We start from the raw sequence: 27,080 nt of genomic DNA, 5'->3' as shown, positions 1-27,080 counted from the left end.
GTTCTTTTTTTTTTTTATCACATTACAGGTCTTTCAGATATATCAAATGTTTATACCCACCGCTGTTTCAAAATTACAGTAGTATTAGCCCCATCATTAGACCTTGCCATTTAATGATTTAGTAAATATTTGTTACTGATTTTAAATTACTTTTAATTTAAAATCAGTAAATTTAAATTTGTTTTTAAACAAATTTGATTTTAAATTTGTTACTGATTTTAATTACTTTTCTATATAGTTGTTTCCTTTGTAATACTATGTAGTTTAATGCTTTAAAAATATATTTCTGAAATGAGGAACATGGACTCCACCCTATTGCCGGAAGTGTCCCAGCACAAGAAAAGTGAAGAACTCTGGAAATGGAGTGCTTCCCTCCCATCTAAGCTATTTCCTGTAGCCACCCTTCCAGATCTCTCAGGATCCTCCCAGGGCTGATTCCCCATTTTCCCTTGGGGGACTTTTAACATCCTTCTTCCTTTGAAAACTTTTCATTATTATTCAAATCACCACTTCTATAAACACACCTTCCTTGATCCACTGTGTCTTGTTTGCTAAAGATGAAATGCTGAAGAATACTCCATTTCGGTGTGACACTATTCTATATTGTTGGATATTTACTTTTCCTTTTGTTATTATTATTATGATTAGTACCTTGATGAATAAAAAAGGGATACATATTTTTAATCCATTTGAGGTTTTCTTATGATCGATTCCAGGAGAGGAATCACAGCACAAAAGTACCTTTACAAACCTTTTGATGACTGTCATCAAATTAGTTTTCAGAAGATATCTCCATATATATCCTTCTTTTGGAAAGTTCGAGTACTTTTATCATCACACCCTTAGCAACAGAGAGAACAAGCGTGACAATTTTTGCCAAGATGATATTTTTAAAAGTACCATTTTGATTTATATTTTGTTGATCCCTAATTAGGTTGATCATTTTTCATGTAAATTATTGTGCGGTTGGATTTGTGTGTGTGTATGTAAATTGTTTATCTATGCCTTTTGCTTGTCTCCTCATTTTTTTACACAAATATTTATTTATTTAGTTAGTTACTTTTACCAGTTTGCAGGAACTTTTTTTTTGTTACAAATTAAGGGAACTAAGCCATTTAACATGTATTGCTAAAGATGCTCTACTTAGATAGTTATTTTAATTTTGTTAATTGTGACTGACCAACATTTTACATGTTTATATGGTTCAATCTATTAATTCTTTGATGTGTGATTTTCTTCTGTTATGTTATGCTTGAAACTCCTTGCCCAAATTGATATCAAGTAGATCTTATCAGTAGTTCTTATTTCTCATAATTTTTTTTGTTTGTTTAGCTCTTTTAACATTTGACTGTTCAATACATCTGGATTTTACTTTGTAAATTCACCATTGCTTACATTCAAGCTATGACCAAATGCTTTTAATGGTATTTTTCACTGCTTCGTACCTGGTACCAAGAGTATGCCCTGTCTGAGGGGTCAATGAGGATGGTGATGATCTTGGCTTTGGGGACCAGAGATGCAGCTCGTTTGGGAGCTTCTTCTGAATGGAAGTAATTAGCACTCTTTTCAAATAGAAAGTCACTTGTATTGTTGGATGGAGTAGGGAAAAATTCCATATACCTGAAGGCAGAGAAAGACAATTAATTAACTTGAGGTCTAATTGATTTCCTGCCATACTATGGATAAGAAATAATTTAAATATTTTACATCCATTTATATCAATTTCTAATTATTCATATTATAATAGTCAAAAGAGAGACTATTCTATACACTTTGAATGTAAAAACAATCCCAGGTAATATTGTTCTAATGGACTAGTTAGGGCAGGGGAAAGAGTGAGATGAAATAGGTAGGTTGTTAAAGAACAGAGGGAAAATCCTTTACATTTGGGTTGGTGTTCTGTGCTATCGAAAACCAAAACCAGAAAAATTATGTTTACCCTTGGCAAACAGCAAATTACACCATATTGCCTAGTAAATATTTTAAAATACTTCATATCTTTTCTTAGTTAAGAATTTTTCAGACTCTGGGAGGGCTCATGCCAAGGAGTACTTCCCAGAACTTTTGCCGCCAGTGTCCTTGTCCCCACAGTGAGACACAGCCACCACTGCCTCTGCAGGAGACCCTCTAACACTAGCAGCCATGTGGCTGGCAGGGTCCTGGTGCTCTGACCGAGTGTCAGGACTGAGCCACTGAGGTGGGAGAGCCAAGTTCAGGACATTGGTCCACCAGAGACCTCCCGGCCCCATGTAATATCAAACGGTGAAAGCTTTCCCAGAGATCTCTATCTCAACCCTAAGACTCAGCTCCACTCAATGACCAGCAAGCTCCAGAGCTGGACATCCTATGCCAAACAACTAGCAAGACAGGAGCACAACCCCACACATTAGCAGAGAAGCTGCCTAAACTCATAATAAGGCCACAGAAACACCAGGTGCATCTGAAAACACATCACCTGATGTGGTCCTCCCCACTAGAAAGAAAAGATCCAGCCTCATTCACCAGAACGCAGGCACTAGTCCCCTCCACCAGGAAGCCTACACAAACCACTGAACCAACCTTACCAACTGGGGGCAGACACCAAAAACAACAGGAACTATGAACATGCAGTCTGCAAAAAGGAGACCCCAAACACAGAAAGTTAAGCAAAATGAGAAGACAGAGAAACACACAGCAGATGAAGGAGCAAGGTAAAAACCCACCAGACTAAACAAACGAAGAGGAAATAGAGAGTGTATCTGAAAAAGAATTCAGAGTAATGATAGTAAAGATATCCAAAATCTTGGAAATAGAATGGAGAAAATACAAGAAATGTTTAAGAAGGAACTAGAAGAAATAAAGAGCAAACAAACAACGATGAACAACACAATAAATGAAATTAAAAATTCTCTAGAAGGAATCAATAGCAGAATAACTGAGGCAGAAGAATGTATAAGTGACCTGGAAGATAAAATAGTGGAAATAACTACCTCAGAACAGAATAAATAAAAAAGAATGAAAAGAATTGAGGACAGTCTCAGAGACTTCTGGAACAAGATTAAACACACCAACATTCGAATTATAGGGGTCCCAGAAGAAGAAGAGGAAAAAAAAAGGGACTGAGAAAATATTTGAAGAGCTTATAGTTGAAAACTTCCCTAATATGGGAAAGGAAATAGTCAATCAAGCCCAGGAAGCACAGAGTGTCCCATACAGGATACATCCAAGGAGAAACACACAAAGACACATATTAATCAAACTATCAAAAATTAAATGAAAAGAAAAAATATTAAAAGCCACAGTGAAAAGCAACAAATACCATAACAAGGAATTCCCATAAGGTTAACAACGGATCTTTCAGCAGAAACTCTGCAAACCAGAAGGGAGTGGCAGGACATATTTAAAGTGATGAAAGGGAAAAACCTACAATCAAGATTACTCTAACCAGCAAGGATCTCAATCAGACTTGATGGAGAAATTAAAACCTTTACAGACAAGCAAAGCTAAGAGAATTCAGCACCACCAAACCAGCTTTACAACAAATGCTGAAGGCACTTCTCTAGGCAGGAAACACAAGAGAAGGAAAAGACCTACAATAACAGACCCAAAGCAATTAAGAAAATGGTAATAGGTACATACATACCAATAACTACCTTAAAAGTAAATGAATTAAGTGCTCCAACCAAAAGACACAGACTGGCTAAATGGATACAAAAACAGGACTGGTATATATGTTGTCTACAGGAGACCCACTTCAGATCTAGGGACAAATACAGACAGAAAGTGAGGGGATGGAAAAAGATATTCCATGCAAATGGAAATCAAAAGAAAGCTGGAGTAGCAATTCTCATATCAGACAAAATAGACTTTAAAATAAAAACTATTATAAGAGAAAAGAAGGACACTACATAATGATCAAGAGATCAATCCAAGAAGAAGATATAATAATTGTAAATATTTATGCACCCAACATAGGAGCACCTCAATACATAAGGCAAATGCCAACAGCCATAAAAAGGGAAGTCGACAGTAACACGATAAATGTAGGGGACTTTTAACACCTCACTTTCACCAATGGACAGATCATCCCAAATGAAAATAAATGAGGAAACACAAGCTTTTAAGTGATACATTAAACAAGATGGACTTAATTGCTATTTATAGCACATTCCATCCAAAAACACTTTCTTCTTAAGTGCACATAGAACATTCTCCAGGATAGATCATATCTTGGGTCACAAGTCAAGCCTTGGTAAATTTAAGAAAATCGAAATTCTATCAAGTATCTTTTATGACCACACCGTTATAAGAATAGGTATCAATTACAGGAAAAAAATCTGCAAAAAATACAAACACATGGAGGCTAAACAATACATTACTAAATAACCAAGACATCACTGAAGAAATCAAAGAGGAAATAAAAAAAATACCTAGAAACAAATGACAATGAAAACACAATGACTCAAAACCTATGCGATGCAGCAAAAGCAGTTCTAAGAGGGAAGTTTATAGCAGTACAATCCATTTCAGGAAACAAGAAACATCTCAAATAAACAACCTAAGCTTACATCCAAAGCAATTAGAGAAAGAAGAAAAAAAAAAACCCAAAGTTAGCAGAAGGAAAGAAAGCATAAATATCAGATCAGAAATAAATGAAAAAGAAATGAAGGAAACGATGGCAGAGATCAAAAAACTAAAAGCTGGTTCTTTGAGAAGATAAACAAAATTGATAAACCATTAGCCAGACTCATCAAGAAAAAAAGACAGAAGACTCAAATCAATAGAATTAGAAATGAAAAAGGAGAAGTAACAACTGACACTCCTGAAATACAAAGGATCATGAGAGATTACTACAAGCAACTATATACCAATAAAATGGACAACCACGAAGAAATGGACAAATTCTTAGAAAAGCACAACCTTCTGAAACTGAACCAGGAAGAAATAGAAAATATGAACAGACGAATCACAAGCACTGAAATTGAAACTGTGATTAAAAATCTTCCAGCAGATAAAAGTCCAGGACCAGATGGCATCACAGGGGAATTCTATCAAACATTTAGAGAAAAGCTAACATCTATCTTTCTCAAACTCTTCCAAAATATAGAAGAGGGAGGAACACTCCCAAACTCATTCTACAAGGCCACCATCACCCTGATACCAAAAGCAGACAAAGATTTCAGAAAAAAAGAAAACTACAGGCCAATATCACTGATGAACACAGATGCATAAATCCTCAACAAAATACTAACAAACAGAATCCAACAGCACATTAAAAGGATCATACACCATGATCAAGTGGGGTTTATCCCAGGAATGGAAGGATTCTTCAATATACACAAAGCAATGAATGTCATAAACCTTATTAACAAATTGAAGGAGAAAAACCATATGATCATCTCAATAGATGCAGAAAAACCTTTTGACAATATTCAACACGTATTTATGATAAAAACTCTCCAGAAAGTAGGCACTGAGGGAACTTACCTCAACATAATCAAGACCACATATGACAAACCTACTGGCAACATCATTCTCAATGGTGAAAAACTGAAAACTTTTCCATTAAGATCAGGAACAATACAAGGTTGCCCACTCTCACCACTATTATTCAACATAGTTTTGGAAGTTTTAGCCACAGCAATCAGAGATGAAAAATAAATTAAAGGAATCCAAATCATAAAAGAAGAAGTAAAACTGTCACTGTTTGCAGATGACATGATACTATGTATATAGAATCCTAAAGATGCTATCAGAAAACTACTAGAGCTAATCAATGAATTTGGTAAAGTAGCAGGATACAAAATTAATGCACAGAAATCTCTTGCATTCCTATACACTAATGATGAAAAATCTGAAAGAGAAATTAAGGAAACACTCCCATTTGCCATTGCTACAAAAAGAATAACATACCTAGGAATATACCTACCTAAGGAGACAAAGTATCTGTATGCAGAAAACTGTAAGACACTGATGAAAGAAATTAAAGATGATACAAACAGATGGAGACATATACCATGTTCTTGGATTGGAAGAATCAATATTGTGAAAATGACTATACTACCCAATGCAATCTACAGATTAGATGCAATCCCTATCAAACTACCAATGGCATTCTTCACAGAATTAGAACAAAAATTTTCATAATTTGTAGGGAAACACAAAAGACCCCCAAAAGCCAAAGCAATCTTGAGAAAGAAAAACGGAGTTGGAGGAATCAGGCGCCCCGACTTCAAACTATACCACAAAGCTACAGTAATCAAGACAGTATGGTACCGGCTCAAAAACAGAAATATAGATCAATGGAAGAGGATAGGAAGCCCTGAGATAAACCCACGCACATATGGTTACCTTATTACTAATAAAGGTGGCAAGAATATACAATGGAGAAAATACAGCCTCTTCAATAAGTGGTGCTGGGAAAACTGGACAGCTGCATGTAAAAGAATGAAATTAGAAGACTCCCTAACACCACACACAAAAATAAACTCAAAATGGATTAAAGACCTAAATGTAAGGCCAGAAACTATATCAAACTCTTAGAGGAAAACATAGGCAGAACACTCTATGACATAAATCACAGCAAGATCCTTTTTTACCCACCTCCTAGAGAAACATAAATAAAAACAAAAATAAACAAATGGGACCTAGTGAAACTTAAAAGTTTTTGCACAGCAAAGGAAATCATAAACAAGATGAAAAGACAACCCTCAGAATGGGAGAAAACATTTGCAAACAAAGCAACTGACAAAGGATTAATCTCCAAAATATACAAGCAGGTCATGCAGCTCAATATCAAAAACAACAACAACCGAATCCATAAATGGGCAGAAGACCTAAATAGACATTTCTCCAAAGAAGATATACATATTGACAACAAACACATGAAAGGATGCTCAATATCACTAATCATTAGAGAAATGCAAATCAAAATTACAATGAGGGGCTTCCCTGGTGGCACAGTGGTTGAGAGTCCGCATGCTCATGCAGGGGACAAGGGTTCATGTCCCGGTTTGGGAGGATACCACATGCCGCGGAGCGGCTGGGCCCTTAAGCCATGGCCACTGAGCCTGTGCATCCGGAGCCTGTGCTCCGCAACAGGAGAGGCCACAACAGTGAGAGGCCCGCGTACTAAAAAAAAAAAAATTACAATGAGGTATCACCTCACACTAGTCAGAATGGCCATCATCAAAAAATCTACAAACAATAAATGCTTGAGAGGGTGTGGAGAAATGGGAACCCTCTTGCACTGTTGGTGGGAATGTAAACTGATTCAGCCACTATGGAGAACAGTATGGAGGTTCCTTAAAAAACTGAAAATAGAATTACCATAAGACCCAGCAATCCCACTACTGGGCATATACCCTGAGAAAACCATAATTCAAAAAGAGTCATGTACCACAATGTTTATTGCAGCTTTATTTCCAATAGCCAGAACATGGAAGCAACCTAAGTGTACATCTACAAATGAATGGATAAAGAAGATGTGACACATATATGCAATGGAATATTACTCAGCCATAAAAAGAAATGAAATTGAGTTATTTGTAGTGAGGTGGATGGACCTAGAGACTGTCATACAGAGTGGTAAGTCAGAAGGAGAAAAACAAATACCATATGCTAACACATATATATGGAATCCAAAAGAAAAAAATAATTATATGGTTCTGCAGGACTTTGGGGCAGGCCAGGAACAAAGACTCAGATGTGGAGAATGGACTTGAGGACACGGGGAGGGGGAAAGGGAAGCTGGGATGAAATGAGAGAGTGGCATGGACATATATACACTACCAAAGGTAAAATAGCTAGTGAGAAGCAGCTGCATAGCACAGGGAGATCAGCTCGGTGCTTTGTGTCCACTTAAAGGGGTGGGATAGGGAGGCTGGGAGGGAGACGCAAGAGGGAGAAGGTATGGGGCTATATGTATACATATAACTGATTCACTATGTTATACAGCAGCAACTAACACCACATTGTAAAACAATTATACTCCAATTAAGATGTTAAAAAAACCAATCTTCTTATTTGAGGACATAGTTTTAAGCAATTACATAAGCATTAAAAATTGAAGAACTGAATAGACATTTTTCTAAAGAGGAAATGCAGATGGCCAACAGGCACATGAAAAGATGCTCAACATTGCTTATCATCAGGGAAATGCATATCAAAACCAAAATGAGATATCACCTCACACCTGTCAGAATGGCTATCATCAAAAAGAACACAAATAACAAATGTCCATGAGGATGTGTAGAAAAGAGAACCCTTGTACATTGTTGGTGGGAAATTAAATTGGTGCAGCCACTGTGGAAAACAATATGGAAGTTCCTCAAAACTACCATATGACCCAGCAATTCAACTCCAGGGTATATATTGAAAATAATCAAAAGCACTAATTCAAAATTTACATGCACCCCAATGTCCATAGCATGTTATTTACAATTGCCGAGATATGGAAGTAACCTATATGTCCATCAACAGATGAATGGATAAAGAAGATGTGGTATGAATATGCAATGTAATACTATTCAGCTGTAAAAAAGAACAAAGGTTTGCCATTTTTAGCAACTTAGATGAACCTGGAGGGCATTATGCTAAGTGAAATAAGTCAGAAAAGGACAAATACTATATGATACACTTACATGTGGAATCTAAAATATACAACAAACTAATGAATATAACAAAAAAGAAGCAGACTTACAGATATGGAGAAGAAACTAGTGGTTACTAGTGGCGGGGGGAGAGGGGCAATATAGGCGTGGGAAAGTGGGAGGTACAAACTGTTGTGTGTAAGATAGGCTCAAGGATGTATTGTACAACACGGGGAATATAGTCAATATTTTGTAATAACCATAAAAGGAAGGTAACCTGTAAAAATTGTATAATTTTTTTAAAATAGGGAAACTATACAAAATAAATTATTTCTAACTTGAAAAAAAAAGAATTTTTCAAGTACCTCACAGGATAGACTGCTAAACTATTTACACCTTTGTGGAAAATTTATATAACATTTTCCTTTCACAGTTGGTCTCTCAAAATATATTCTTCCCTGTGTCATCCATACTAGATGTAATTAAGGAATTATTCTTATCTTGATTTGTATATATTAAACTTTTATGATATGTTTAAAATTCCTGAGAATAAAATGTGTTCTCTCACTAAAAGAAATAGCAAATTTATGTTTGCAAACTTGAATGCAAAATTCATAAATTGAGATTAAAGTGCACAAAAGAGGAAAATGTCAGAATAGCTATAAAGTACTAAACAGATTAGGGCATAGCTGCTTTCCTCCTTTTTAACTTCTGCATAATTTGTAGTATGTGTAGCAATGTGAACACATTATAGTCTATGCAGAGTAATTAAAGAGATATTTCCTGCCAGTTGATCCTGTGGTGCCTCGGCAGGTTCACTCTTCCATATGCTGTGGGAACATTCCTCTGTGTGTAGATTATGGAATCAATATGTTCAGAGGTTAATTCAGTGCAAGGCGTTAATTATGTGTGTAACCCTCTTTACAGCTCATGACTTCTCTAACCCTCAAATGTTCTAGAAATAAATAATAAGAGCAATGAAGAATTCATATAAGACACTTATTTTCCTCTTTGACATTTGTTATTATATTTCCCAAGTGTGAAGTGGTGAAAAGTCTCATCTATATTCCTCCTTAACAATTTGTGTTCCATTTGAGCTCACAGATAAAATTGCTGCTCTGCTTTCAGTAACTTGCATGCAATTTCAAAATTTATTTAGTCTTTTTAGAGTAAGGTAGAATAGTGATCTCCTAGGTGCAGAGTGGACACGGCTCTACTCAAGATGGGAAGTCAAATCTGCTCACTGGCATCGCCCCTGCCCTCCTCTCCTCCTAGCTGCATCTTAAAAGAATGAGCCTTTTATGAGGACATATTCACGTGTAATGTTGACATAAGGTTACATGCTACAGAGGTATGCATTGGGGGGAACTTTCCTCAGGGGGGGATTTGGAAATCAGGGCCATATTTTCCTTAGAAAATTGGGATAGAGCTAGAAAAATTCCCCAGAGTGAACATCAGTTACAATACCAGGTTTATTCTATTTCAGTTTAGGAAAAATATTGTGATTTTGAAATTATCATAACTTATCAAATACAAAGTAATTTTCCTCTTATGCACATGTGTGACTAGCAGTAATATGATTTTGGAAACACTCTGTTATTGGCATGACAAATATCAGCTTATATTATAATACAACATTTACAGTCTATGTGATTAATGAAGATACATGTGATGGACTATACAATAAAACAACCTACTGATTTATTTGTTTTCTCAAGAGTCATTGTGAAGAAAAATTATGTATTTAGTTTAAAAAAATTCTAGACACAGTAAAATAATAATATGCTTAAGGAGAATTTTAAATATCCTTATGAATAATGCTGATGAAAAATATTCCATAATCCTCTTTATTCAATCATATTAATTTACCAGAAAAATATCATCATTATTGCACTGTCCAAATCAAATTATAGGCAACACTGATTAAATATATCATTATAAATTAATTTCTAATTCACTATGGTAGAATTGAACATACATTTATTCTGTAATTATGTAGATGCCATGCATACATCTATAATTGCTCAGCTGTGAACGAGCATGTGTTAATAATGGACTTTACTTTTTGTTATTTTTCTTACCAGTCAATTCCCTTGTGGTAGTTGTTGCCATTAAAGAATTGAACTTCTTCAAATGTTTTGGGGCTGGGGAGATTGCTGATGATGGAAGGGTGCATAAGAAGAAATAAATAAAGTGCTGTTGTTCCTATTACAAAACAGGAGGCAACAGGTTATACAGCAATAAAAGAAGAGACATATATTGTAACAAAATTTTTGCTCAAAAAGTAATATGCAAAAGACCAAATCATTCCAGTATCAAAATGATTTCTGAAAAATCAGTTAAGTGCATTTCATGTGGCAATGATTTGTGTTCTTATATTAGTCTTCATGAGTCTATTGACCTAAACACTTCATTTAATATGAGGACATAGTCAAAGTCAAGCAGACTGGTAGATAATACAGCCAGGGGAGAACTTCAGAAATCAGGTGGTTCAATTTCCCTCCTGGAGTCGGATGAGTGGCAAAAGTATCAAAAACATCGAGCACAATACCTGAACCTCAATTAAAATTATTTTCAGATCAATTAAATTAAATCAAACTATTCAAAAGACATTGACCTGTGCAACTCTGTACAAGTTGCTGTAGTAATGATTGATGATAAATCTTGATAAGAAAAATACAGTTGCTGGCCTCGATAGACTTAAAGTGTATCTGTGGACTTGAGTCAAGTAAACAGGTAATTGCAGCGTAGTGAGGGAGGTTCCATGATAAGAGCAGAGTGTTTTTCTAATACCTGAGAAAATGGGTGATTTATACTTGGGAAGTCAGTGAAGACTTCCAGGAGGAAGCATTTTTTAAGGTTGTATCTTAAAAACGTGTTTCCAGTAAGGCTGAAAGAGGAGTGCAGGATTCTGGAAGGTGTCCAGTTGAATGTTCCACCCTGACAAGATGGGACAATCAAGTCTGATAGCTGAGACACTAGGCTAAACAGACTGGCTGATAGAACCCACTGAGTGTACATACCACAGAAGGCACAAATGTCACGTCTAAACCTGAGTCAGGCCAGAAACTGAGGACTGCAGCAGGAAGGATCATGAAGTGACTGGCTTTCATAACTCAAAACTTCCTTTATGGAAAAGGTTATTTCTTTTGTAACGTGTTGCACCCAGGAGATTTTGTTGGATTTCCCAACCCTAGGAGAGCTTGGAATGAGCTACACAAGAGGGCTGGCACAACAAAAATGATAGTAGCTGGGGATCTGGAAGCAGAGAAGATCATCAGAGAATTGTGTATATAAAGGAAAGTAACAACAGATCTCGGGGGACCTAAGAAATCCAGAATGGGTGGCTCCTAGTGAAATGTGAGGACAAAAATTAATAAATGCCCTTAAGGAGATTTAATTACTAATTGAAAAACATGTTTAAAGTGAACAAATATGGAATCAAGTTATATAAAAGTAACAAAAAATATTAAAGGAGTCAGAACTGGTTGAGAACTAAATTAGAGGCCCAAACTACAGAAGAACTATCTCAAACACACTGAAAAATTTAGACATGAAAGTCATGGGGGGCAACAGTAGTCTTGAAGAACTGATCTTATTTTCTCCTGAAAATAAAAGGAGTTCAAAAAGGAGAAAATGTGAGAGGAGGAACAAATGTCTTCCAGGGAGAGGAAATCAATTAGAGGTGGAGTAGTATATAATAGCAGCTGGAAGGGAACAGGGAATCCAGAAGGTTTCTTTCTAAATACTTTTTAGAATGGGGCCTACATAAAAATATTTAATTGATGATGAGAAATAAGCTTGTGTTTGTGTGAGAGAGACAGAGAAAGACAGACACAGAGGGAGACAGAGAGGAAGATTTTTGAGACACACAAGAGCTGAAAATATTAATAGGTTAACATCCCTGAGATGTTGAGATTGGATGGATCTAGGGCAAAGATATAGGGATATTTTTGAATTATTGCTGAATATTTTAAAATGAATACTCTATAACCTCATTTGGTAGCATGTACAAATGTTTAGCCACCCTGATGGTCACAGAATTGCACCCAGAGCTCCCCTGGGCTACAGAAAGTCAAAACCATTATGCTCTGAGCCATACACCTTCATGCTGCCAGAAGCAGGAGGGATGTCGGGAGGCCTCTGAAAGAAAGGAAGGAGAGAGCAATTTCAGCCAGGGACAGTAGACACATGGCTTGATGTTCATATGATCAGCCATAAAATCTGGGTCCATGGCCTTAAAATGTATATTTACTTTATTATTGCCTGTGCTTTCATCTATCCTTGACACTCATTTTTATCCACTGTTTTTGATATAAATATTTTGTAGAGGAAATTTCTCACACGTTGTAATGCTCTAAGAGAAACTTTGTTCTGTTTTATGTATAATCAACTCCTTTTTAGTTTTACCAGAGTAAATGTACCAGGGTAAGTCAGTCAAATTGTGAGAAATCAATATTGACAATGGGAAATCTGATCTTCTAGAAGATTTAAGGCCAATGAATTATGCTTTCAGAATTATTGTGCTAAATTTAACCCTTTTGGAAATCCTCTCCTACCCTAGTGATATCAAAATTTGACCCAGAATCATGAAGAATGCCCATGTGTCCACAGGATTCTAGTAGGACTACAGTGTCAACTTTGAGTGCCTTAAACCCAGGCCTACCCTGCTCCCTGTCTATCCCCATTCACTGCCCTACTTTTAGCTGATAGAAATTTTTTCCAGGATTCAGCAATGAGGTGGGATATTTCATCTTTCCATTCTCACCTCAGAGCAACTGAGCAAATAGGGGTTTGAGGACCACTTTTATATCTCATGTTTATTGCAAGGGATGCATGGGTCAGGTTTAAGTTATTTAAAGACAACTTTACATTAAATGCCAGGTTCTTAGCATTTATCTGTGCCCATCCTCCAGGGAATTTACAGTCTCTGACAGGGAGTTTTGCCAACTGAAGCAATAGGAGAACAAATGAAGACTTCAGACGTCTATGACTGAATGGACTTCAAGAATTATCACAATCATTTTCACACTAAGATAGCATTTTCATAGCATATAAAATATTATCATCCAGTTTCTTTAACTTGTTTGTTTGTTTTGGGAAGGCCAAAACCAGCTAAAAGCTTTATCATTTCCACACTGGTAGGTCAAATATTAAAATCTAAAGGTATAAGTTATTGTCCGTAAATACAAACAGCAAAGAAGAAAACTAGATCTTTTCTTACTAACCTGTAGTGTTCTAGCAGATCTAAGAAGTAGTAATATTCAATGACAAATGATAGAAGATATGACTTAAATTTTTAGCATGATTTTACAACATAGGAATGTTTTGTTTCTTTAGTAGTCATTCCAGTGTTAGAACTGCTCTGAGGGAGTTGGTAGAAAATTAATGCACATTTTAAACAATAACAACAACAAAAGTGGTATACCTGAAAATAGTGCTGCTTTTTTTCCCTCCCTGCACATGTAACTTACTATTGTAATACAAGTTATATTCATGGAGGAAGAAAATATTTCAACAACAAATATCTAATAGTCTGGGGCTTCCCTGGTGGTGCAGTGGTTGAGAGTCTGCCTGCCGATGCAGGGGACACGGGTTCGTGCCCCGGTCCGGGAAGATCCCACATGCCGCAGAGTGGCTGGGCCCGTGAGCCATGGCTGCTGAGCCTGTGCTCCGCAACGGGAGAGGCCACAACAGTGAGAGGCCCGCGTACCACAAGAAAAAAAAAAAAAAAATCTAATAGTCTGGAAATTTTGCCCACAACCTTTAAAATGGCCTACATGCTTGTATTACAAATATCTTAATCTAGGCCAGTCTTATTTATTGTGACTTTGTTTTGTGTTATGGTTTGTGTACTCACTGATGAAAGTGCTTCTAGTCAAAGTTGTGAATTCAGAATACAGCAACTCAATAAAAAGTTTAATTAATCAGGACATGAGCCAAGTATATAAAGCTCTCGCATGCTGAAGAAAGTATAAAATATTCTAATTGAAAGTGTTATCTCATTGGTGAAATACTTCCACTCTCTTTTACTACATTCTTATACACTTGTCCTTCAGCACATGAGAAAACATCAAGGGAAAAAAAATGCCTGATGAGCCATAGGTGTATCAGAAAATAAGTCTAAACCATATTCATACATAATGATTATTTGGAAAACAAACCACACAGGTAGAATATTTGAAGGTAATAATGACAGTGGTTCTGAAAAAAAAATCAGTTCAAGGTTGATATGCAGTGTAAAATAATTTGAATCAAGCCAAAGCCCTTTTTTATAACTTAATTCAGGAGTTAATTAGGCAAAGCCACAAAAAGTAGAAATTAAAAATCAGATATCCCAACAGTGACATATAAGCTCCACATTCTCAAAAATGTGATGTCTGTTGAACAGTTTTAAAATTGATAGATAAAAATTTAGCCCATAAGTCTAATTAAATGAGCAACTTTAGGGTCTCTTTGAGGATCATGGCATAAAGATGATCCATGGGGATGAAGAACAATTCAAATAATGAACTTGCATGGGTGTGTAAATATTTCACAAAGCCAAACAATCAAATACCATATGACCGTGTGTTTCATGACAAAAAAAAAAAAAAAAAAAAAAAAGAATGCAAACAGCATAGTTGGCTGTTCTTACCTGTTTTTTGTGGCCCAATTACAAGGAATTTTGGTAAGTGGTCACAAGTTTTCTCTCTGGACCAGATGTCTTTGTGTCTTTTATCATCACATGGATTCTGCAAGAAGGAAGAATAATGAATCTTACTCTGTAATGAATGCCTAGCTCTGTTCCACAAAAATTGTTCAAAAGACAGGATCAACTTCTTGCCTGATACCCTAGAACTAGGAGTTAGACCTTGTTCTGGTTCTGGTTCTTTGGTTTCCAAATTGCTTCCTTCTAAACTGGCACCTTCCTTTCCTTCAAGGTTACAACTTAGCATCAAGTTGCTCCTGCCGTCATCCTTCTGAGCCTCGGCTAGGTTCTAACTGCTGAGATTCCACTCTGTCTCTGAATTCATGTTTTACTTCTGTATACCTGAGCCTTAACTTGTCTCTACCTGGTTTGAACGTAGTTTCTCAGTTTTCTGTGCTCTGCCCTAATCGTTCCTATTTTTTTTTTTTCCCTAGTGGATTGAAAGCAATCCTTCAACTCCAGACTTGGCCAACTTTTCCTTTACTTTTCACACTATGTGTTATTCTCTGCTGATCCAGATAATCTCTTAGTTTGGCCCTACTCCACAAGCAGATACCATACAGATCATTATTTCTAGCCCCTACTTCCCTCCTGAACTCTAGACCAATATTTTAAATTGAATATGTGTCACTGTTGTATAGATATGGTGAGGAAATGCCAGACCTAACGTAGCCATCTGTCCAATTTTATCCCCATCTCAACATTCTCCTGTGCTGGTCTCCATTCCATTCCATTCAAGTGACCAGATTCATCATCCAATTCATGACACTTCTGAGAATTAAAAGAGCCCTTAAATGAAAGTGATACAATTTTTGAAATATCTACTGACTGACAAATTGGTTTTATTATATTGGTAATCAAATTAATAATTATATTCAAAAATCATTTTTACAAATAAAATTCTTTCTAAAAATATGTTGACCATTAAAACAATTATAATTTTACACTTATTATTCAAATATTAAAAATAGCATAAGATGAATAATCGTTTATGGTTCACATTTATATACTTTAATCAGTTTTTTAGCCATATCTTCTCTAATATCATGTCAGGGGCCTACTACCTTTGCTGGGTTTTCAAAGTCCAGTGGTCTGGAGCATGCTGGGACATGACCTCCAAGGTACAGGCTGTGTTATTGTACTTTGCAACTCCTACTACTAAGATAGAAGCACAGTGTTGGATGGGCTTCTTTGGGTTTTGGACGCAGCATTTTTTTTTTTTTTTTTTTTGGCCCTAGGAAATATTGCTCTGAATCACCGACTGGATGATGCAGAAACCTGCTAATTTTGAGTGGAACCCAGAAAAAGAAAGAGCCCTATAAGAAGTAAGACTGAGGTCCAAGCAGCCCTCCCACTTGGGCCATACATCCTGCCAGTCCCATGGTACCATGGCATCTATGGTATAAAATGACACCAAAGACTTTTGGTCAAGTCCCAGAGGAGAATCACAGTGTACTCCCCTAAGGTTCTGCAGCAAGGTGTTGCTGGGCCCTGGAAGAGATGATGTTTGTCATGGATTTTCAAAGTGATCATGTGGCCATTAATTGGCCATCATAAACTGAGTATTGACAGACCAACCAAGTCATAAGTTCAAGTGTACCCAATAGCAATTCATTGTAAGATGGGGTGGTACATCCAGAACTGATTTCAAGAAGATACAAAGGCTATAAGTTAACTTTATAAACAGGTGGCCAGACCACATGTCACCTATCACTGTTCCACTCATGTCTCTATATCAGCTCATTCTTATAGTTTCATGGAAGGTCCTCTATAACCTGCTCATGAAGAGGGGGAAACCCTAGCTTGGTTTGTAGATAGGTTGACCCATATGTTGGTAGAAGCCTAAAGTGGACTGCAACTGCCCTACAGGCCCATTCATGGAGGTTCCTAAAAACAAATGGTTAAGGGAAAGTGTCCAATTGGCAGAGCTCTGGACAGTGTCTCTGGCTATCCACATTTTTGCAAATAGACTAGTAGCCCAAGGTAAGGGTATAGCGGACTAATAAGCAGTGATGAATGGGTTAGCCAAGGAACTTAAAGGAGCAAGACAGGAATAGTAGGGCTACTAAGTTCTAGGGAAGAGGCAGGTGGATGGACCTGTGATAGTGACCAAAACGTGTGATAATCTTTGTATTGTCCATTGATGTACACCAGAGAGTATCCAATGTAGAAGTGCTGAACAACCAAGCAGTCAGATGATTTAGCCAGTTCCCAGCACTCCCACATGTTATGTAACCTCTGTCCTCAGCCAACCCAGTGCTGAAGCAATGGGCTTATGAATGGAGAAGCTGCGGTAGCAAGATGGAAGCCATTCCTGGGCTTCCTTCCCCCAAGCCTGCTTTAGTTACAGCTGCTGCTGAATACCTGACCTGTCAGTAACAGAGGCCAGTTCTAAGTCCCAGAAATAGCACTCTCCTACCACTTAGTAGAAAATTGATTATGTTGGACACTTCCACCCTTAAAAGGGCAGTGACTCATCCTGATCTCATCTGACAAATATTCAGAATATGAATTTACCTTCTCTGCTTACATAGCTTTAGCTGTCATCACTATGCAAGGCCTCATGGAGTGTCTGACTCATTGACACGGTATCTCACATAATACTACTTCAGGTAAAGGGAACACTCTTGACAAAGGAAGTGTGATAGTAGGCTTATGCCCATGGGAGTCACTGGTCCTATCACGCCTCACTATCCAGAGCTGCTGGCCTGATAGAGTGGTGAAAGACCGCATGAAAGATACAGTTGAAGTATCAGCTTGGAGATACACTGTACTTTTTAAATCAAAAGCTATTGGTTGGTGCTGTGTCTCCAAAAGATAGTGTAGCTGTGTCTAGGAATTAAGGAGTAGATGTAGGAGTGGACCCATCCACCATCATTTCTAATGGCTTAGTTAGAGAATTTGTGCTTCCCATCTCCACAACTTTAAGGTCTATTGGTCTAAGAGTTCTGGTTCCCAGAGGAGAGATGCTTCCACCAGGAGGCCCAGGAGGAGGATCACCACACTAAAAGTTGCAGCTTGTACCCATTCACTTTGGATTTCTTGTTCCAGTAGACCATCAGGCATGGAAATGAGTTACCATCCTGATAGGGACAATTGACGCTGATCATCATGAGATGAAGAACAGCTATTATACAGGGAGAAATATCTTTGGCACTCAAATAATTCACTAGGTTACTTGTTGATACTTCCGCACCCAATTTTAATAATTGAGAAAGCAGAGCCACCACAGCCTGATTAGGGTTGGGCTGGGCACCAGATCAGAGTCTACCGCAGTGCACTCCTTGCTTCACAAATTAAGTTATCTTTATCCAGGCACAGCCTTCCTCTGTCATAATTCCTAGGGAAATTTACAAGAAAAGAATTAGTGAGACAAACTAGAACTGTTGCTACTGCAGTTGGTCCTGGGACTGTACCTGACCCACAAGGCCAGCCATCTAGACCAGCAGAAATGCTAACCACAGGTGGGGGAAATCCAGAATAGGAGATAGAGGTGGGAGAAACTGTGCACTGGTTTCAGCTTTGGAGCCAACTGCAGCAACAAGGCTGCAGTTTCTCCTAATGACCTTCCTCTTATAGGTTTCCCCAGGAATAATGCTCACAACTGTGGAAAAATTGTTCCTGGGTGAATCAGTGCAATGTGAGAAGCAAATATAGCTATGTGGTTCAAGGTATGGACAGGGGTGTGTGGCGGACTGAGTGCTCTTTCCTCCACTGAAGGAAAAACCCTATCTCTGGCCAATGCAACACCTTATCCCTATCCCCACCCCACTTCTGCCCCCAGCTGGGGAGATTGAGTATTGCCCTTGGCCAATAGGAGCTACCTGACAGGAAGTCGTGCATCCCCTCCCGACACTCCAGAGGTGGCCCGTGTCCAGTGACTGACTGATACAGGGGTGTAAAAGCCTGACCAGCTAGCTTCAAGGTGAGACAACTTGTGTAATTAGCTCTCTCCCTGCAGATCCAGTCAAGGATCCAGACTTTTCCTAAGACCACATCCATGCTCTGCTTTTTCCTGTTCTACATTTTCCCTTATAAGCTTTTCCTGAAAGCGTTTCCTCAATAAATCATTGAACCAGAGCCCTATCTCAGAATTGATCCCAGTGCATTTTCCATTACCATCTTCCGTTGGAAGAAGAACAGAGTGCAATATAAAGAGACCAGTTATGTATGCATTGTGTGAGAATTCGCCTTGCAAAAGGTTAGGCTATATATCTTGGATTTCTTGATGAAATCATCTATAGAAACTGTGATAAAGGAGTTAATTACAAGCCAATAAACTCAACATTTCTTATTTTACATAAAAATGAAATTTCATTTTATTTTTACTGGTGTCTCTGTTTTCTGCAATCTTTTATTCAGTGTTCAATCGCCAATCCTCTGTGGTCTAGCTTCAGCTTAACTCTCTAAACATAAGTTTCACTAGAGCACAGAAGGCTAAACTATCTTGTCTCCTTTTCTTCCTTCAGTAACAGAGCATCCTCTTGTTCAGTCTCTGGGTTCTCAGCTACAGACTATATTTCACAGTGTCTCTTGAATTTAGCTTTCTTCCTATGAATCATTTCAGTTTAAGGAAAGGGAGCCAAAAGGATGTAAAGTATCTTCTTAAGGATAAAGTCACTCTCCCTAGATTTTTCCTTTCCTACTTACTGCCAGCTGTAAAATGGCTACAATTGCAGCATGTGCCTTGGACTCAGAGGTGGAAGCCATACATATGTTGAACACCTGCCAACCTGGGTCCCTGGATAATCATGTGGAACAGAGCTGTCTAACTCTTGTAGACTGCTTGCCCATTTTTAGACAGTTGTATGAGGGAGAAATACATTTCTACTTTATTTAGCCACTGTAGTTTTGGACTGTCATCATTATAGCAACATTGCCTATATTCTCACTCAATGTGTTTCAAAGCACTTTGCGAGAAGGTAAAAAAAAAAAAACTTGTGTCAGAATGTGAATTACTGCACTGCATGCTTCCACAAGAACATCCTGCTACAGGAAAAAGAGAAGGTTCCGGGTGATGCAACCAGCTGCTTAGTGGTATAGATTGTTTATATGTGGGCACAAACTTCTTGTTTCATTGCGAATCAGCAACAAATAATTCAAGCCTGTTCAAGGACCACACTTTGAGTAGCACTGCTCTGAATTAACAACTGCCAACACCAACCTAAAGCTTCAGTTCTACTGTATTCACTACTATAGATACACCTGCACCTGAATCTTTGAATTATTTATCTTTCTGTGCAATGCTCTTATTTTTTCCCCCACAATACAGAGTCAAAATCTTGCCAGTTCTTCTTGCTGAAGCTAAGATCCACCATTAACATTTCCTATTTATTTTGGAGGGGCAGCATAGCCCAGTCTTAAGAGTGTGAGCTCAGGAGGGAGACTGTCTGTGTCTTAAGGAATTATCCTAAACTCTCTGGACCTCAGATTCCTATAAAAAAATAATGATTGATATTATCTACCTTGCGTATAGGTATATATATGCATAAATATAAATATATTGCATAAATATATTAAATGAGTTAATATATTTAAAATGATTAAATAATGCTCTATAAAAGAAAGTGCTTATTCTGTAATCCCACATTAGCTTTTTACTTTCCTTTACCTAGATTAATTAGGCAGTTGGAGCAGCAGAAAGAGATTACTCTTGCTGATGGACTGGTTTCTTGCAGATAATCCATGCTGAGAGCTGACTTCCTGGTGCTTGTCAGAAGCACCAGCACCTAAGGTGCCCCTCCTCACAGCCAGATGGCTAGACTTCTGAGATACCCGACAAGGAAATGGCTTGGAGTTTCTTCAGGCAAACCGGAAGCTATGGGCTGTCTTACCAGATGACCCAAAGACTCCTATATAATCCTAATTCAGTTTATTTCTGGATATCCTTGCTATATGGCTACTACAACTCTCCAATTCATTGTTTTAGCACTTGTCACCCTTCAGGGCTCAATTCAAATATCACCCCACGTGAAATGTCTTCCCTGATGAGTGGAGCCAAAACACTTCCTTTCATTCCTGTCTCTCTATAACTGCTTCCTGCCATATTTTCTTCACTGTATTTCAGTACCTGAAATATTTTATTCAAGGATGTGTTTCTAGTAATGGTATATAATATGAAAACTAATAGTATAGTTGTATCTATAATAATTATATTCAACTAGAATGTAAGTGCTCTGAAGAGAAGACCTCTTGTCTTTTTTTAAAAAAAATAGATTGTATTTATTTGTTTGTTTGTTTATTTATTTATTTATTTTTGGCTGCTTTGGGTCTTCATTGTTGCTCACGGGTTTTCTCTAGTTACGGAGATCGGGCTTCTCATTGTGGTGGCTTCTCTTGTTGTGGAGCATGGGCTCTAGACACACAGGCTTCAGTAGTTGTGGCACGTGGGCTCAGTAGTTGTGGCTCATGGGCTCTAGAGAGCAGGCTCAGTTGTTGTGGTGCACTGGCTCAGTTGCTCCGTGGCATGTGGGATCCTCCTGGATCAGGGCTCAAACCCATGTCCCCTGCATTGGCAGGCGGATTCTTAACCACTGTACCACCAGGGAAGCCCGACCTCTGCCTTCTTGATTGCTACAATCTAGTACATAAGACATGCTTGATAATGGACTGAATGATCGATTAACTGCCTTGGGACAGGCACCATAAACATGTAGTAACAAGCATAGGCAGATTTTGATATATGTTTAAAAATTAACATAATATGAACTGTGTAGATATTTTACTACTCAAACATACACCAAAAAATCATTCACAGTTTCCAGTGATGTCCTTCATGGTGGTCCCAGAAGCTAGGTCTTGCCATGTACTCACACCATCACTTTAGAACTTAAAAATTATTTTCCTCATATTATCATTTAACTGCTTCATTTGCAAAGAATTCTGCTTTTCAACTGTATTTTAGATATTAAGCAATAGGAAAGCAGTTTCCATTACCTATTCCCCATATATAACTCAACAAAGAACAAATCTCAGAGTAGGTGTTCAGTTCATTTGCTCAAATGGTTTCTTTATGCTCAGCAAAGTGGATGAGCAAACTGATCAATTATTCAGTGCCACTGTTGAAAGTCAAAGCCTTTTGTGAGACCTCTCTTCATTCTGTAGGTTCAACTAGACCAATTTTATTCTTTATTGCAATACACATGTTTTTGCCATTCAAATTTCTGCATACAAAACTGGCAAAATAAAACTCTCACAGGACTTCCCTGGTGGCGCAGTGGTTAAGAATCCACCTGCCAATGTAGGGGACAGGGGTTCGATCCCTGGTCTGGGAAGATCCCACATGCTATGGAGGAACTAAGCCTGTGCTCCAGAGCTACTAAGCCCTGTGCCACAAATACTGAAGCCCACATGCTCTAGGGCCCACATGCTGCAACTACTGAAGCCTGTGTGCTTAGATCCCTGCTCCACAATGAAGAGTAGCTCACACTTGCTGCAACTAGAGAAAGCCCACGTGCAGCAACGAAGACCCAACGCAGCAAAAAAACTCAAAAAACTTTCACAGAAATAGGCAGATTGATAAGATTTGGAAAGAGTTTCCTTTGACTTTAACACACTGAACATGGATAAACACTTGTTTTGGTAGACAAAGACACTAGTTATTTTAGTTGTATTTTCCCAGGAAGTTATACTGATAGGAGTAAACTATCAAATAAAATTACTAGATGCTAAGATGTTATAATACTTGCTGTTCCAATTTTTTTTTATTATTAACTATTCAATTTACATTACTTCAGTTTTTCCAGTAGGTATCTTACAATTGGTGGCATTTGTATACGTCAATCTAGGCAGACTTTTTTTATTAATTAATTAATTTATTTATTTTTGGCTGCACTGGGTCTTTGTTGCTGCGCAAGGACTTTCTCTAGTTGCGGCGCGAGGGGGTTACTCTTCATTGTGGTGTGCGGGCTTCTCATTGTGGTGTCTTCTCTTGTTTCAGAGCACAGGCTATAGGCACGTGAGCTTCAGTAGTTTGGTGCGTGGGCTCAGTAGTTGTGGCTCACGGGCTCTAGAGCTCAGGCTCAGTAGTTGTGGTGCACGGGCTTAGTTGTTCTGCGGCATGTGGGATCTTCCCGGACCAGAGTTTGAACCCATGTCCCCTGCACTGGCAGGCAGATTCTTAACCACTGCACCACCAGGGAAGCCCCTAGGCAGACTTCTTTTAAAGCTGCATTCCTTCTATTTTATGCATTTTAGGGCTATCCGGGTGCCCATATTTCTTCATTTATGTCCCTTCTTAGCATGTTTTCCCTTGTATCTGTTTAATCACAACTTTAATAACAAGATGTTTGCATTTCCTATTTTATATTCTGAAAATGTTTGTTTAGACTTTTCCTACTCTGACTTTCCTTATATGGTCTGAATAACAGCTAACATAATATCTAAGTTTTATTGATCAGCTTCTATATTCCAGGCACTTGCTTGACATAGGTTATTTCTAATCCTCAAAGCAACCTGGCAAGACAGATATTATTATCCTTTCTTTATAGCTGAGGAAGCTGAGATGCAAGGTATTTTATTTAGGTCGTGCTGAAGGTGACACAGCACATTAGTTTCAGATTTGAAATCCAAAGCTGGGATTGTCTCTGCAGTTAAATTGTGTGTGTGTGTGTGTGTGTGTGTGTGTGTGTGTGTGTGTGTGTATGAGACAGGAAGAGAGAGAGAGCGAGGATCCTGCAATGATTATGAAAAAAAAAGGATACATTTGCATGCACTTTCATACTTTGCTCCATTGTTATGATTTTAATTCTAAAGGTCAGAAAGTTATAAAGCAATTATATCCCTATCTGATTGTTCCCCACATATCTGAAACTGTTACACAAAGTAATTTACTGTTTTTAGTATCTAGCATTATAGATATATTGAAACATTGAAAATATTCTCAGTTAAAACTGCTTTAGGCAGTGTATATGATAACAGTGCCAGTGCAGTGAAAATGCATGTAACTAGCTCTCACACAGGTAAAGGGGATGCAAGTGGTTTTTGTACATGGAATATATGATGAGGTGAGGCAGATTTACTTTTAAGTAGACATCAGCAAAGTGGACAGGAGATTCCCTGAGGTTATGAACCAGACTTAGAAAGAGCAGTAAATTCTGATGACATCATGTTATGTAAAAGGATATGAGCACTCAGATTTTCCCTCTCTAAGTAAAAATTACAAATTCACAATCAAGCTAAAAACACATACTAAAAAAAAAAAATTCACACTACTGACCTTATCCTGAAGTTCATATTTTTATAGAAGACAGGAAGATAACTTTGGTTCTTATTAGATCTGGTTATTCCAACCTACCTGCCTTTTCTCTATAAGAATCTGCTCTGCTCACTGCTTCTACACATCCTTTCCTGAGAAGAACACCATGGAGTTATCAGACTGATTATCCCTCTCAAGTCATGTACCTTTTCCAGATAATGAGGAGATCTCTAGACCTTAATAGCTGAAACATTAAACACGCCCAGTGCTCATGGTAGAAGGATTATTTTGTTAATTAGAAACATTTCCAGGTTACTGGTTTTCTCTCTATTCCCCCTGCTTGCTTTCTGCTGTTCTGACCTCACTGTTCAATGGAGAATGCTATGAAAGGTGTTTTTGTTTTTCTTTTTAAATTCTTCTGCTTCCTACTATCTGGATGTGTTGTGTTAAATTTTCTTCTGTTTATTAATTTTGGCGTGTACATGTCTTTAAACAAAATCCTTTTCCAAATCTGCATTATACAAGCTGGTGACTTTCAGTTTTTTGTCTCTCAATGTCATTTAAGCTTAATACAATCCACGGACACTGATGAGGAATTTTCATAGGTTAGGGATGTGTATTCTCAGTGCTTCAATCAGCAAATCCATATGGAGAAACTCTGAGACACACACCATCCTTACAGAGACTGGACTCTACCTATACACCATGTAAGCTAGGGAGTCCTTCAGCTCCTTGGAAATGCCTTTTATTTCTGCGTGCGCTGATCCGTAATGAATGCTCTCTCCACAGAACCCCTGTAGCACTTGATTGTCTGATTCATACTCGAACTTTTCTCCCAAAGTACTCTGATTACAGAGACACATAAATGCCAACCTCTGGGGGTGGAAGTGGGTAAAAGGGGCCTGTGGTTCATGTGTGGATCCCGGGTAATTGTGCCACAAGAGTTGCTTTAAGCACAAACTACCTTTGATTTATCCTAAACCCCTATGCATTCTTCACCATATTACACCACCTTTATTTCAATAAATGTATACTATTTGTATTTTCCCATGAAATAGTCTCAAAAGCAAAACTGACCCCAGGAGAAGGTGACAAGTTTACTCTGTAGCTTTGAGTATCTTCAAACGGATAACTGCACACTCTCGCATACAATACCTTATATTATTACTTACTGTTATAAGAATATCCTGTCAGGGAATCTGGATAACCAACTCAATGAAAGAAACTGTATTTTTAAACTCTTATTAATAGATTGGTCTCATATAATGTATTCACTCATAGTATGACATTTTTAGTATGACATTAAAGTTATCAGACGTTTCTGTAGGGCACACACAAAAAATTCAGTTTTTTATTGTTATACTTGGATTAGGTGTTCAAAATGTACTTATTTTATGATGATTTTGATTCATAAAGTATGAAAGTATTATAACAATTTACATTTTATTTTATTTTATTTTATGAGTTACCTGCAAGTAGTTTTTCCATGATGAAACCTCAGTAAGTTACTTGTGTGGAGAATTTGACACCTGACAAGATCATATTTGCAACTGATTGATGGGAAAAGGAAAATCCATGACTTATGTCACCATTTCTAGATGTCAGAATGTCTGACAGCCTTGTGTAATCAAAACAGTAAAGTGCTTTCTTGTAAATTAAAGAATTAAAATAGTGAGGAGTTACCTGAGTAGATGGGAAGCATTCCTGAAAGGTTTAAATACTATTCTGAGTTAAGAAGAGAAATGTAACCACATGGTGATTAGGAAAAACATGTCAGATGATGATAAAGTCTGTACCTCTGCTCTGACTCTGTGAAGTGATAAAAACCGTTCTGGCTATTTCACTGGAAAGGCTAAAAGATGAAAAAATGGAAGTGAAGAATATGAAATTATAGAACTCTTATTTCCCCAGCTGTGGGGGTAATTACTTACATATCAGAGTTCCTTTAATCTCAGCATCTCACCCACAAACAATTTCTAACACTTCTTCTCGGAAGGTCTCACTTTTTTCCACAGCCATGAAACTATTTAGGGCTTCCCTCTCTCATAGTTAGATTATTATCCTAACTTTAGCTCCTCCTGTTCTTACTTGTCATGGAAATAAAAGCTTCTGGTATAATCTTTTTGGCCAACACTTAAAAAAGTTATTTCACTCTCATCTTCAGAACACACAGATAGTTGCTCCTTGTTGCCTATCAAACCCAAATTGCTCTGGTAGTTCTCAAAGCTTTCCTGATTAGCTTGTATGTGTTCCTCGAGGTTATGTCCCATTACATGCCTACTTTTCCCCAGGAAACAAGCGTGCCACTGTTACTGTTCCTTGTGCACACACATCCCTCTGTTTTTGCTTATCCATTCGTGAGGTTTTAATGACAGTAGCTACGGTACTACGCTAGGTTCTAGGTTACAAACATGAATGAATAAACACAGTCTCACTCCTGAAGGATTGCATGAGCTGGTGTATGACAAGCACAAGTGTCTGCAATACCATCAGGTAAGTGCAATAATAGAGTAATAAATAAGGTATAGAGTGGAAAGAGAGGAAAAAATATGAAGACAGATTTTTGATGTCATTTTGTTCATATAACCAGACGCTATTATGGTTTGTAAATTACACGAAGGCA

At 37.6% G+C, this 27,080-nt stretch overlaps 1 protein-coding gene across 1 annotated transcript in view; it reads right to left on the bottom strand.

The window, feature by feature from the left end:
- LOC307058869 (bifunctional heparan sulfate N-deacetylase/N-sulfotransferase 4) overlaps positions 1-27,080 on the bottom strand; it is a gene marked incomplete at both ends in the record, with an annotated part of 237,733 nt that overhangs the window by 16,542 nt on the left and 194,111 nt on the right. Inside the window, 3 exons of the mRNA XM_079712576.1 lie at positions 1,446-1,620; positions 10,652-10,775; positions 15,208-15,304. Of these exons, the coding sequence (XP_079568702.1) occupies positions 1,446-1,620; positions 10,652-10,775; positions 15,208-15,304 (396 nt within the window). The remainder of the gene's footprint in view (positions 1-1,445; positions 1,621-10,651; positions 10,776-15,207; positions 15,305-27,080) is intronic.

Source organism: Hyperoodon ampullatus (genome assembly GCF_949752795.1).
Source record: "Hyperoodon ampullatus genome assembly, chromosome: 1".
NCBI classification, from domain to species: Eukaryota; Metazoa; Chordata; class Mammalia; order Artiodactyla; family Ziphiidae; genus Hyperoodon; species Hyperoodon ampullatus.
This window is presented reverse-complemented; position numbering and strand designations above follow the sequence as displayed.